At 45.9% G+C, this 14,162-nt stretch overlaps 1 protein-coding gene across 3 annotated transcripts in view; it reads left to right on the plus strand.

The window, feature by feature from the left end:
* LARGE (like-glycosyltransferase) overlaps nt 1-14,162 on the plus strand; it is a 619,028-nt gene that overhangs the window by 296,386 nt on the left and 308,480 nt on the right. For all 3 annotated transcript variants that reach the window (XM_010853352.1, XM_010853354.1, XM_010853353.1), the window contains exon 4: nt 7,885-7,967. In XM_010853352.1, the coding sequence (XP_010851654.1) occupies nt 7,885-7,967 (83 nt within the window). The remainder of the gene's footprint in view (nt 1-7,884; nt 7,968-14,162) is intronic.

A 14,162-nucleotide genomic window follows, 5' to 3' on the forward strand; every position in this document is an offset into this window, starting at 1 on the left:
GTATTCAAAATTGTAATAGCAATGTAATAATAACAAAAGTGAACATGTATTGAGACCTGCAAATGTAGGAAACAGCATGCTAAAATTACATGAAGTATCTCATTTAATCTGCATAACATACGTTCTTCTTTTTATGGAGTAGAAAGCTACCACTGAGAAAAGTTAAATAATTATGGCAATGTCATACTGCCAGGAAGAGGTGGAGCTCACATTTAAACCTAGGCAGTTTGCTTCCTAGAGCCTGTGCTTGGAACCACTCTGCTGAACCCTGTGAATTAGGGCTGCTGGGACCAGTGCTCCATCAGCTCAGAGCTGCAGTCCTTATTCTCTGCCTGGCAGGTGCCTCATCTCAGAAGGCTTCTGGGTGACAGGCATGAATGATGTGGGGGTCACCTTTCAGTTTGGGGGCTGTCGCAGCCCTATGGGGGTACTCATCCCTCTGTGGTCTAAGCAAAGACCTGACTGTTCTTTAAAAAGAAGTTGGGTTGTTTTACGGTGCCTGCCAGATTGTGATTGCATTTGTCAGCTCAGTAGGAGTTGAGCATTTTGCTTTAGGTTTTATGTTTATAAACCTTGACACCTCTTACCTGCATTTTCTGGGTCCCTAACAAACCCAACAGAATTTTGATCTGTCTTTTTGTTTTTACTTCGTCTTCAGGGTCTTTCTATAATTACCCCACAGTGAAGGGATTTGTCTGACATCTTTTCATACACTGTGTCACTATTGGAAGATACTTGTACAGCCTTTGGATTCACATTTCATCAGCTTCATATGTTGTCTCTGAGGCTCCTAAGTCTGCTAAAATATTTTCCCCTGAATGTCGCACCCTTGAACTAGGGAACTTGTACTAGAAGGTACCTCCATACGAAGCCACTTCAGTCATGTCCCAATCTCTGCCACTCCATGGACTATACCCCACCAGGCTCCTCTATCCATAGGATTTACCAGGCAAGAATACTGGAATGGGTTGCCATTTCCTCCTCTAGGGGATCTTCCTGACTCAGGAATTGAACCGAGTCTGGTGGATCTCCTGCATTGGCAGGCAGGTTCTTTATCACTAGCACCACCTGGGAAGCCCACTGGAATGTACCTAGTAGGACTTTTTTCTGGAGTGATTTTCAGGGACCCAAACTCTAAGTGACCCACTCCAGTGTTCTTGCCTGGAGAATCCCAGGGACGGGGGAGCCTGGTAGGCTGCCGTCTATGGGGTCGCACAGAGTCGGACACGACTGAAGTGACTTAGCAGCAAGCTCTAAGTGTGGCCTTTCAGATGCCTCCCTTGAGTATCTTATTTATTGCTTCAGGGCAACTTATTCCCAAAACTTAACAGTTTCATGCCACATGCATTTTATTATCTCATAGTTTCTGAAAAGTGGGAATCTGGGAGCAGCTTAGCTGGGGGTTGTGGCTCAGGTCTCTCCTGAGGTTGCAGTTCAAGCATCTGCTGGGGCTGCCTCAGCCGAAGGCTTGATCAGGGCTGGGGCATCTGTTTCCGAGCTGGCACACTGGCCTGGCTGGGGGCCTCTGAATCCCTCTTTTTATAAAGGAGTCACTGAGGACCAGAGAGGTTAAGTCACTTGTCCAAGATCACCCAGCTGGCCAGAGGAAGAGCTAGGCCCACCATCTGGCTCTTCTGACTTCCAGGGCTTTACTTTTGTGCAGGAGAAGTCTGTGTTCCCTGTTCTTCTCCCTCTGCCTTTTCCTCACCCTGAAGGAGGAAAGGGAGACTGGGGTAGCTGTGGGCGGAGCTCTGCCTCTCCTTGTTCTGTAGAAGTGAGGCGGGTGGTCCTCCTCAGAGAAAGTCGGAAACAGATTCTGTGGACACCCCTCCTCTCCCAACAGAATCACAGCTAACATCTGTGGAGTGTTTAACCAGAGACACTTCTCAGAGAGCTTTAGCTAGAGTGGTTCTTGAGGTGGGGTCCCTAGACCGCCAGCATCAGCATCACCTGGTTGCAGGAAATCCTCGGGCTCCTACAGAACCTCCTGAATGAGGAACTTTGGGGGAGGGACCCCGCACTCTGTGTTAACACACCCTCCAGGGCTTCTGATGGATGTTAGAGTTGGAGGACCACTTATCCTCAACGACCCCTAGAGGGTAAGTAGAATCATGTCCCCATTTTACAGATGAGGACGTTAAAGCCAGGGGATGACGCCCAGCTTCTCTTTGTGCTGTGTGCAGTCAGTGACATGAACAAGCATCAGTTCAGTCATGCACGTATGTGTCTGATCCCCTCAGTTATCCAGTGGGGTATTTATTTTTATCTCCATTTTACAGGTGAGTCAATGAGGTCCAGGGATATAAAGCAGCTGTTCCAAGATCACACAGTGACTTGTGTTGACACTGCGGCTCAAACCAAGGTCTCTTCTACCTTTGTTGGGTTTTCCCTACTAACTGGGGAAACAGCCTCTGTGGCCAGCTGTGTGCCTCTCCCCAGCTGCTGCGACAGCATCTGTCTTCTGGGAGGTCCTGCCTCCCCACCCCTGTCCCCGGCAGCTTCAGTCCAGGGTCTAGACCTAGCCTTGACTTTTCCCCTCGCATCACATGCCAGCATTTAAATAGGTTTCCCTCTCACTCCCACTCCCAAAGGCTCCCAGTGAGCAGAGGCTTTCACTGCATTGTGCCCCTGGGGCAGAATGCCCTGAGGGGAGCACCTGAGCTTTTAGGTCTCTGCTAATGGTGTCAGTGGTGGAAGCAGGGTGAGCAGAGTGGTGTTTACTTCTGCCTGGGCCACAGCTTGCCTGCCATCCCTTATTAGTTTGGCCCAAATTTCATTTGGGACAGAGGTTCTTCTCCTGCATGCATGTATGAGCAAACAGCCCTATGGGACTCTCTCCTGTTGGAGAGCGGTTCTCTCTCAGGTTATGAGGAGGCTGACATAGCTATGAATCTGTGCTGACTCTGGAGACTGGAGTGAGTGTTGCCCTGGTCTAGTAACTGTCGTGTCTTCTGCTGGAAGCTCATGCTGCATCCGCTTGGTCTCAGTGCTGCTGGCCGCTCTGGGGGGCAGGGACCCTGAGCCTGTGTATATAGGAGCATCCGCAGTCTCTGATGGGATTGTCTGGTTGACTGTATTTCTCCCTCTCCCTTGACCAGGGGGACAAAGGCCGATTGACCTTTTTGTCCTTTGAGCCCAGGACAGCGCCTGGCACATCAGTCTCTCTAAAAGCACTCATGTCATGCCTGAATTCTTCCTGCAGGCCCCAGCAGTGAAGGTCACTTGACCCCAGTGGTGTCAGGAATAAAGCCCAGTTCACAGCTCTGGCACTCTGACCTGTGTCTCCAGCTACAGCTTGCAGCATCATATTGATGACTAAAGGGAGAAAGCAGGACGCTTTCCTTATTATAAATCGTGTAGTCCCTGTGTCTGAGAATTTTGTATAGTGCTTTAACATTTTTTTTTTAAATTAAAAAAAAAATTATTTTGGCCGCACTGCATGGCTTGTGGAATGTTAGTTCCCTAACCAAGGATCGAACCCAGCTCTCAACAGTAAAAACACTGAGTCCTAATCACTGGATCTCCAGGCAATGTCCCTTCCAATTTATACCTACAACTTATCCATTCTCAGGTTCATTTGGATGCCCTTCTACCTTGCTTTGCCTTAGGGATCAGTGATACGTCTATGGATGCTCCAAAGTCATCAGAGGTCCCCTTCTAGCCCCCAGGATAAATGGGGTGCTGAGGAATAGTTACCAGAATTAGTCAGGTCCTGGGAAGAAACGGGGGCACACTCACAAAAGGTGGGGAGAGGATTTAACACAGGGCCAGAGGCATGGGCGGGGTTCAGGGGAACCAGTGAGGGTTGTAAAGCTCGCAGGAGGGAGTCACCACAACCCCTGGGCCTGCGGGGGCAGGAGGAGTACTTGTGGAACCAGAACTAGAGGTAAAGAGGGAGAGGGGCTTTGTTCTCCCACTGAAGTCTCCCATTGACCAAACTCAGCCAGAAACCAGAGGCAGGAGGAACACAGTTTGTTATTGTTGTTGTTCAGTCGCTGAGTCATGTCTGACTCTTTTCCACCCCATGGGCCACAGCAAGCCAGGCTTCCCTTTCCTTCACTATCTCCCGGACTTTGCTCAAACTCATGTCCATTGAGTCTGATGCCATCCAACTATCTCATCCTCTGTTGTCCCCTTCTCCTTTTGCCTTCAGTCTTTCCCAGCATCAGGGTCTTTTCCAGTGAGTCAGCTCTTCCCATCAGGTGGCCAAAGTATTCTAACATCAGCATCAGTCCTTCCAATGAATATTCAGGACTGATTTCCTGTAGGATCGACTGATTAGATCTCCTTGCAGTCCAAGGAACTCTCAAGAGTCTTCTGCAACACCACAGTTCAAAAACATCAATTCTTCTTTATGATCCAACTCTCACATCAGTATGTGACTACTGGAAAAACCATAGTTTTGACTAGATGGACCTTTGTCAGCAAAGTGATTTCTTTGCTTTTTGATACACTTTCTAGGTTCATCATAGCTTACCTTCCAAGGAGCAAGTATCTTTTTATTTCATGGCTGCCCTTACCATCTGCAGTGATTTTGGAGCTCAAAAAAATAAAATCTGTCACTGCTTCTACTTTTCCCCCTTCTGTTCACCATGAAGTGATGGGACCAGATTCCATAATCTTAGTTTTTTGAATGTTGAGTTTTAAGCCAGGTTTTTCACTCTCCTCTTTCACCCTCATCAAGAGTTCCTCTTAGCTTTCTGCATAAGGGTGACGTCACCTGCACATCTGAGGTTGTTGATATTTCTCCTGGCAATCTTGATTCCAGCTTGTGCTTCATCTAGCCCAGCATTTTGCATGGTGTCCTCTGCAGATAAGTTAAATAAACAGGGTGACAAGAACCCAATTAATTCGGTCTAAAAAAGGTTCTCGAGGCACAAATCCAGTTGGAAAATGGCAGTGAGTCCATGATCACACTATTCAGACTTTCTGACCAATAGAGACAAGTATGATGTCTGCCAAGTATAGGGGAGGAATGGACAAGTGGTCACAGAATCTGATGCTAGACCCTTTCTTTTGAGGGGAGGAACATCCAGGTGTCTGGGACCACCTTTAAGCCACCACATTGAGAAACTTGAAACCTGGACTTCATAGCTTCAGAATGGAAAATTCTCTTAGTGAGGCCATGTATGCACCCCTGGTCCTTCAAGGAACCTTCATCCCTGAACCCAGACTGTCCCCACTCCTGCCTTGAGCCTCGCCTCACTCCTGCCATTCTCTTCTGCACCCATAAAATTTGGGACCATCCCAAGCTCTTTCAGGTACGTGTTCGTGACACTCCAATTTTCTGCCTTCCTGGGTAGCAGGGCTCTGCGGTGGCAGCTGCAGATGATGAATTTATTCATGGTGGCAGGTGTACGGGATGAAGCTAAAGAGATTGGGAAATTATGTAAAATGTTTGAGAACGTGCGCGCTTGTGCTTACATTTAATGGGCCCATTTTAAAAAGTCCCTGAACCCTGAAGCCAAGACAAAGTTTGATATCTCAGAGGCCAGGTATTTAAATATTTGCGATTCCAAAGAGCCTGATTCAGCGTGCATTTACCCATTCTTGTTCCCACCCTGGTTATACCTCCCATGGGCAGGCATTTTCCTATTCATCTCCTCCACTATTCAAACAGTGACAGTTGCATCTGCCTTACAGACTTTGATTCTGAGTCTTTGGGAGATGTTTTCTAGAGATAAACAGGGCTGTCATCATTTTACAGGTGGGGAAGTTGAGATGTGCAGAAATGAGATTGAAAAGGTGGCTTTGGTGTTCTGTGGGATCTGAGCCTTTCTCACTGCCTCTGAGCCTTTCTCACTGCCTCTCTCCTTCCTTAAAACAGGGTTTCCTAGAGACAGTGCTCTTGACCTTTTGCACATAGGGTGATTCTTTTGGGACCACCCTGTGCATTGTAGAATGCAGAGCAGCATCTCTGCCTCCCTCCGTAGAATGCCACTCCTCACATCCCCAGGAGTGACAACCCAAAACGACTTCAGACATCGCCACATGTCATAGGGGAGGCAAAGGGGAGTGGATTACCCCCTATTGAGAACCACTGCCTTCTAGTAGAGTAGTTAAGGTCTTGGACATATGAGAGTGTGAGTTAATTGGTGTGAGACAGGGCTGGGGCACAGGGTACATTTTTGAGATCTTTTGGATGTTTCTGATGCACCACCAGCAGGGTGAAGAATCTCTTATGCAGAATTAAAATGCCATCTCTCTCAGCCTGTTTCCTGATCTCTAATACTGAAACAGTAACCCTGTACTTGTCTCGTACAGCTTAAACCTGGCAATCTGTATAAATTGCTGAATACTGTACCCAGTATGTACTAATTTGCTCAATAAATATTAGCTCTTAGCGTAGTGATTCTTCTCTTCTGTCTTCCCTCGTCTTCCTTCTTGGTCCCCCGTGTAAGTGTGGAGCAGGGATCCTGCTGCCCTGACTGTGGGGTGCTGGCTTGTGTATTGCATGTGGGGCTGAACATTTCAGGGAGCCAAGGGCAGGGTAGATGGGTCAGGTAACCAGGTAGGGCCTGATACACAGGGCGAAGTGAGGGGTCTCCGTGAGGGGTCTCCATGAGGGGAAGGGGCAGCTGCAAGAGTGAGAGGCTCTGAGAATCCTAGAGCTGTGGGTGAACTGATAATTTCTCAAAAGTGATGATCTGGAGGAAGCTGAGGTTCAGTACCTGGCGCTGAGAGTGAGTGGCCAGGGTGGAGTAAAGGTCATTGGAATTGAAAAGGTCTTGCAAGTGCATCCTAGACTCTCGGTTGGTTTATCCTGGATATGGTTACCCTTTCCTTGGTGATGTCAGGAGGCATAGGCTGATGTAGGTCTGGGGAAGCCTGTATGGAAGTGAGCAGGACATCAGAACTGCCCTGTAGCTGGAAGTGGCTGGGGAGCAGAACAGGCAGTCTGGGAGCCATGCGCTAGGAGGAAGGGCCATGCATGGTTCTGAAAATGAAGCAGTGCCTATCAAGACCCCTTCTTTGAATTTCAGTATTGGGTGCCCAGAGGAACATAAAAATTTCAGGCAGCAGAGGGCAGCCAAGCCTGAGGGGTAGCCCTGCCTGGTAGCCTGGAACTCTCACTTGAAGACATGTGTTATCTTCATCACCTGTAATTCATTCATGGCACACCAAGATGGCAAATCACCCCCGTTTCGGAAGCTCAGTTCTCAAGGGCCTTTCTTCTGTGATCAGACTGCAGTGTGCCGCATCTCTGTACTTGACATAGTTGCCTTCCGTGACATCCTGCATGATGTGCGTCCTGACTGTCATGTTACAGTGAGCCACCTGATGCTGAAGCGTTCCTGGGTCACCAGGGGTTAATGGGCATGCTGGGGCCCATGCCCTCAAGTGCTTTGGTGAGATGATCCATCCATGTCCTATTGATTCTGCCAGCCTTCAGCTCCCTGAATGGTATCCCAGCTGGGCCCTTCGGTGTTTCTTGGTTCCCTTTGTCCTATTATCAGATTGCCCCTGACCTGAGATGTCCTGTGAGAACATTTCCTGAACTCTGAGCCACCACATCTCCAACTGAGATCCCCGGTTGTCAGTTCATACATTCAGGCGTATTTCTTTCTCCTCTCTTGTTACCGATTGTCATTGTCTCCAGGCTTGGGGGCACGGGACGCACTGTTTGCCTATTCAAGCCAATTGCCATTTCTCTCGTCCCCAAAATGTAATTGAAAAGAGCCTTAATGGTTTCTAAATGATGATAGCTCCATAAACCGATTAAAAAGGCCTTAATAAAACTGTCTGGAGTTATTCTTCACAGCTGCTGCCAATGTTCCTTGTGTCCCGACCATCCCAACAAGAATTAGGGCACTTTCTCATGCCGTCAGAAGCACCAGGAAAATCCTTCTCCTCCATCTAATTGCTCCTCTGTTCTCTTCCCAGACAATCCACGTTGCTATTGTCTGTGCCGGATACAACGCCAGCCGGGACGTAGTCACCTTGGTGAAGTCTGTCCTGTTTCACAGGTAAGCGCGCGGTTGTCCTCTGCAGGTTCCCGTGTGTAGCTGCCGGCCCGCGCCTTTCCTCCAAGAAGCGTTAAAGTAAAGCAACATTTCTCATCCATCATTTAAGCTGCCATGAAAATGTAATTATTGTCTGAAGCCCCGGGGAGATTATTGTGTTAATAATGTTTAACAGCAGGGTTGAGGTGCCCTCTCGCAATGTTGAGAATCGTAGCTCTGAGACCTCAAGGGACCTTCAAGGATGCTCTGAATTTGTTACTTCAGTTTCTTTATTGGTTTCCTCTGGTTGACAGCCATCAGACCTCTGTTTACACATCCCTGTTGACAGGTTGTGTTGTGGACTGAATTGTGATCCCTTAAAATGTATCCTTGGGAATCCTAAACCCCAGTAACTCAAACTGAATTTGGAGTTAAGGTCTTTGAAGAGGTAATTCAATTAAAATGAGGTCCTATGGGTAGACCCTCATCCAGTGGGACTGGGGTCCTTATAAGAAGAGGATACAGGATGGAGGCACAGCCATTTGCAAGCCAAGGAGAGAAACCTTAGAAGAAACCAACCCTGCTGACACTTTGACTTTGAATTTCTAGCCTTCAGAACTAGAGAAAATGAATTCCTGTTATTTAAGACACCCAGCTTGTGGCATTTTGTTGGGGCAGCTCTAGCAAATTTATACAGATGCTTACTCTGTGCCAATGTGGCCCACCCCACCTCCAGGTGTCTCTGACCCTTAGACAGTCCTGCTTCATGTCAAACTGAACTTTTCCAATCTGTGGATGGTGTGATGATGTTCTCTGACACTAGTGTATCGCCATGGAGACAGTCCTATGAAAGATGGATTCCTCTTCCACCTGGAAGTGACCATCCTCTCCTGAGTCACCTCTTCTCCAAGTTAAACACCTGCCGTTTACTTTTCCTTTTTCATGGGACTTTTCTTCTGTCCCTTCACTGTTTTGATGTATATCTAATTATATTCAGAGTATATCCAGAATTGGGTCTACAACTCCAGCTAAGGTCCTTGGTTCTGCTTCTACCTTCTTACCAAGGGTTTGGATGAAGCTTATCCATAACTACAGCCACCAGTGTGGGAATGTATCAGATATCCATGGCAGGATCCAGAAGGATCTTACCAGAAGGAACAGGCATGTAAAGCTCCCAGAGTTTAACTGAACAGAGATCAAAGTTTTGCACCCACATCTAACTGTCAAGAGCATAAACAGAGTTGGGAAAGATGGTGGACACCCAAGACCTACCCACCCTGCAGGAAACTGGGGTTCATCTTGTGTCTACCCTCTCTTGCATTTCCCCAGCCAGCCTGTCCATTACCAATGCCTCCAGCTTCTCCCTCTTGAATAATTTTCAGTTCCACCTCTTCCTGTTCATCCCCACTGTGACTGGCATAGTTCATGTCTCCATGGACTCTCACCTGTCCTTTCTGTCTCCCTGACCCATCCTCTGTGATGCCAGAATGATGTTTCAAAGATGCTGATCTGATTTCCTAAAACCTTTCAGTAGCTTCTCCTTGTCCAGGATAGAGCATTGAAGCTTTTTGCCATGGCACGTGGAGCATCCAGGGCCTGATGTCATTCTCAGCAGTGTTCCCCTGCTGCTCCTCAGTCTCCAGCAGCACTCGCCTGCTGGCAGCTCCACACCCTGTCTGAGGCGCACCCTGCCTCTTGTCTCTTCTTACTGCTCTACTGTGCCTTTCTCCCATCATCCTCCACTCCAAGCTGGCAAACTCCCTGTCTTCTTTAAGCCTTGCCTAGGCATCATTTTTTTTTCCTGACTTTTTTCTTTTTTTTTGGAGTATAATTGCTTCGCAATATTATGTTGGTTTCTGCTATACAATGAAGTGGATCAACTGCATGTATACATATATCCCCTCCTTCTTGGACCTCCCTCCCAACTCCCCACCCCACCCCCAGGCCATCACAGAGCACCGAGCTGAGCTTCCTGTGCTTTATAGCAGTTTCCCACTGTCTGTCTCGTTTACTCATGGTAGTGTATATATGTCCCTCCCATTCATCTCATGCTCCCCATCCCCGACCATACCCTGTGTCCACATGTTCATGCTCTGCATCTGCATCTCTGTTCCTGCCCTGGAACTAGGTTCGTCTGTACGATTCTTCTAGATTCCACATACATGCATTAATATATGATATTTGTTTTTCTCTTTCTGACTTATTTCACTCTATATGACAGACCCTAGGTCCATTCCCATGTCTACAAATGACACAATTTCATTCCTTTTTCTGGCTGAGTAATACTCCATTGCATATATGTATCACATCTTCTTTATCCATTCACCTGTCCGTGGACACTTAGGTTGTTTCCATGTCCTGGCTATTGTAGATAGTGCTGCAGTGAACAAAGGGGCATGTGTATGTTTTGAACTATGGTTTTCTCAGGGTATGTGAGTAGTAACCGGAAGCCCACCTGTACCTCTCAGCCTGAGTCAGGCCTCCCCTTCTACCCGCCCATAAAGTCCTATGCATTTATTATCTTTATTACATTATATTTTGTTTATCTATACATGTTATATTTTCTAGTAGAATCTGGGCCTTCTGGAGATAGGACACCATGCTTTGATTTTCCTGTTTTCCCAGTATCTCAGCCAAGTACTATTTATATGCTCCATAAATGTTTCCTTGTTTAATAACTAAACCTGGGAGACTCTTGAGAGTACCGTGGACAGCAAAGAGATCCAACCAGCCCATCCTAAAGGAGATCAGTCCTGGGTGTTCATTGGAAGGACTGATGTTGACGCTGAAACTCCAATGCTTTGGCCACCTGATGTGAAGAGCTGACTCATTGGAAAAGACCCTGATGCTGGGGGAGATTGAGGGCAGGAGGAGAAGGGGACGGCAGAGGATGAGATGGTTGGATGGCATCACTGACATGGGTTTGAGTAGACTCTGGCAGTTGGTGATGGACAGGGAGGCCTGGTGTGCTGTGGTTCATGGGGTCACAAAGAGTCAGACACAACTGATCGACAGAACTGAACTGAGGAGCCTGCGTTAATAAATAACCTAAAGACATATTTATTCAACCAGTTACCTATTAGCCCAGACTTAATTTTATTTCACTTCACATTCAGGCCACTATATAGCTCAATGATTTTCAGCAGGCCATTTCACTCTTTAGACTGGAGTTTTTTTTTATCAGTTAGCTTATATCAGTTAGTTAGGAATCAGTTCACCCCAAAACTTACTTGGTAAAAGACAGCATTTATTTCCTAGCTCAGCTATTTGTACTGATCTCACCCGGCTGGTTCTTGATGGACTGCCCTGTTCCTGCAGTCAGCGGGCAGGTTAACAAAACATCGCATTGGCTGCCTTCCTGGAGCAGGGAAGGGAGGTGGGAGCTACTAATGACAAATACATTACAGGGTCAGTTACTGCTGGGGACGTGGGCCCTCCTGGTAGCTCTGTCCATTTGCCACTGTGCTTTCAGTTGTACATCCGAGGAGAAAATGGGAATGTGGAATAAAGAGGAACCTTTTCCCAAAACCCTGGTTTCTGTGCAGTTTTGGGAACTTGTGGTTCTGCAGCCTTGATCTGCTGCTTGAAACCAGCCATCATGTAGGCTAAGCATTGAATTAGACAAGTGATTTTCAGCCTATATGTATTGGGGTGGCCAAAAAGTTCATTTGGGTTTTTAAACGTTTTGGCCAACTCAATATTTATTCCTTGTCTGCACTAAAGAACTCATGGTTGGGAGGAAAAAAGGAAAAAAACACTCTTTAAAGAAGAGTATTTGCACGATTGGGCTTCCCAGTGGTGCAGTGTAAAGAGTTCACCTGCCAGTACAGGAGACACAAGAGATGTGGGTTCAGTCCCTCGGTCAGGAACATCCCCTGGAGTAGGAAATGGCTACTTGCTCCAGTATTCTTGCCTGGAGAATTCCATGAATAGAGGAGCCTGGCAGGCTTCAGTCCATGGGGTCGCAAAGAGTTGGACACTACTGAGCATGGCAGACATATGTCGTATGATTACAGATAGTTATGCTCTTTCTCAATTATGGCACATTTTAAGATCATAAAAAGTTCTTATGATAGTATTGGGTGTAAGTACTATTCCAGCTATAATAATGTATATGTACAAACCTAAATAATTCCAGTAGTTGTTGAAATTGTAAAAATCCTATTGAGTATAAACTCTTCCTCCTACAGTAGCTGCAGCACAAAGATGTTCAATTTAGAAATAGCAGTAGTTTTATTATCAGCTGCCTATGGCAGGCCATACTTTCATGGAGGCATGGAGATCTGAGAAGAAAGCAAATTCTCAACATGTGATGTGAAAATTCTGCACCCCACATCAGGGCCTGCTTGATCTCCCTGAACTGAGCAGCCAATTAAGTCCCTCCCATCCTTGGGATTCTACAGATAAGAATGATTCTGTGAATTGATATGCTGGTCATAATGATTTGAGATATCAAGACAAAAGGACTTTTGAAAGACATTCCATTCAGGAAGTCCAGCTATAAATAGCTTCATTGCTTCCAAAGCATGTTATGAGGATTAACTAATACATGATTATAAAATACTTTGACAAATGGAGTACCTTCCTAATGTTAATAATATAATAATAGTGGTGCCGGATGCTTCTTTTGGCTTTCACTGTTAATTACAGTAATTAGATTTATTTTCCGGACAAGATTTTTAGCAAAATTTCATTTAAGGTTTGCTTTGTTACATCAAATCCGTTTTTCTGCAGCATGCCTGATGATAGTGGACACACTATATTTTAAAAGATAGGAAAGGAGTGCTATGCGCACAGTTTTTGTTTTTTTTTTAATTCTTTTTAGTATTTATTTGGATGCATCAGGTCTTTGTTGTGGCGTATGGGATCCTTAGTGGCGCACAGGCGTAGCAGTTGCAGCCTGCCGTCTTAGTTGCCCTGCAGCATGTGGTATCTAGTTCCCTGAGCAGGGATTGAACCCGTATCCCCTGCATTACTGCTAAGTTACTGCTAAGTTGCTTCAGTCGTGTCCGACTCTGTGCGACCCCATAGACAGCAGCCCACCAGGCTCCCCTGTCCCTGGGATTCTCCAGGCAAGAACACCAGAGCAGGTTGCCATTTCCTTCTCCAATGCATGAAAGTGAAAAGTGAAAGTGAGGTTGCTCGGTAGTGTCCAACTCTAGTGACCCCACGGACTGCAGCCTACCAGGCCCCTCCGTCCATGGGATTTTCCAGGCAAGAGTACTGGAGTGGGGTGCCATTGCCTTCTCCGTCCCCTGCATTGGAAGGCATATTTTTAACCACTAGACAGACCACCAGGGAAGTTCCTGTGAGCACTCTTATATACTGATGCTGGCATTAAAAATTGCTATAACCTTTTAGAAAGTTCATAGTATTGTTGCCTAAGATGTTTACCCTATATGACTACATTAAGGGATTCTGCCTTAAAGGGATAATCCTAACTACAGAGGAAAATTTTTTGTGAAATACTGCTCATAATCCTAAAAATTCTATTAATACTTAAACAGTAAGTCTAAATTTAATACTTAATAAGTCTAAATAATGGAATATCCCTCTTATAGTAAACCATATTCTTAATTGGTTATAAAAAGTATATTATAACATGGCTAAGTGATAGTTTATGATATAAAGTAAGTGACAAGACAGCTCAAAAACTCACACTTATCATCGTTCCACTATGTAAATACATACACATCTACATGGTTGACATACAGGGGGTGAAAGAGTTGCAAAAAATACATGAAAAATGAAATTTTTGCATATTGTATTCAGAATGGAAAAAGTACAAATGATCTTGGTTTTGTTTTCTCTTTACATATATTTTTGGTCATCTCATTTTGCACCCTTTGTAATGAAGAAAGAAAGTGGATGAGAAAAAATAAATACAAGGTATATGTGAGCAAAGGTTTACCTCGTTGAAAATAAGACAGTATTGTGCCTTCGTCACCTGGATGGGATAGTATTTAAACAAAAATTGGGGAAATGCCTGTAACTCCAATCCTAATTGCAAATAAACTGGGAGATATAGCTATTCTGTAAGGAAACTGAGCTTTTAATGAGCAGAGAAAAAATTCTTACTTAGTCACTAAGTGGTTACCTTAGTGGTCAGAAAGGTGGACCAGCTTGTAAAAAGTTAATATTTGTTTGCTAGGAGGATCTATTTACTCGCTCACTCCATCACCCTGTTGGCAGGAGGAGACTGGGTGGTTTGCCTTGCTT

This window comes from Bison bison, unplaced genomic scaffold (assembly GCF_000754665.1).
Source record: "Bison bison bison isolate TAMUID 2011002044 unplaced genomic scaffold, Bison_UMD1.0 scf7180017864327, whole genome shotgun sequence".
NCBI classification, from domain to species: Eukaryota; Metazoa; Chordata; class Mammalia; order Artiodactyla; family Bovidae; genus Bison; species Bison bison.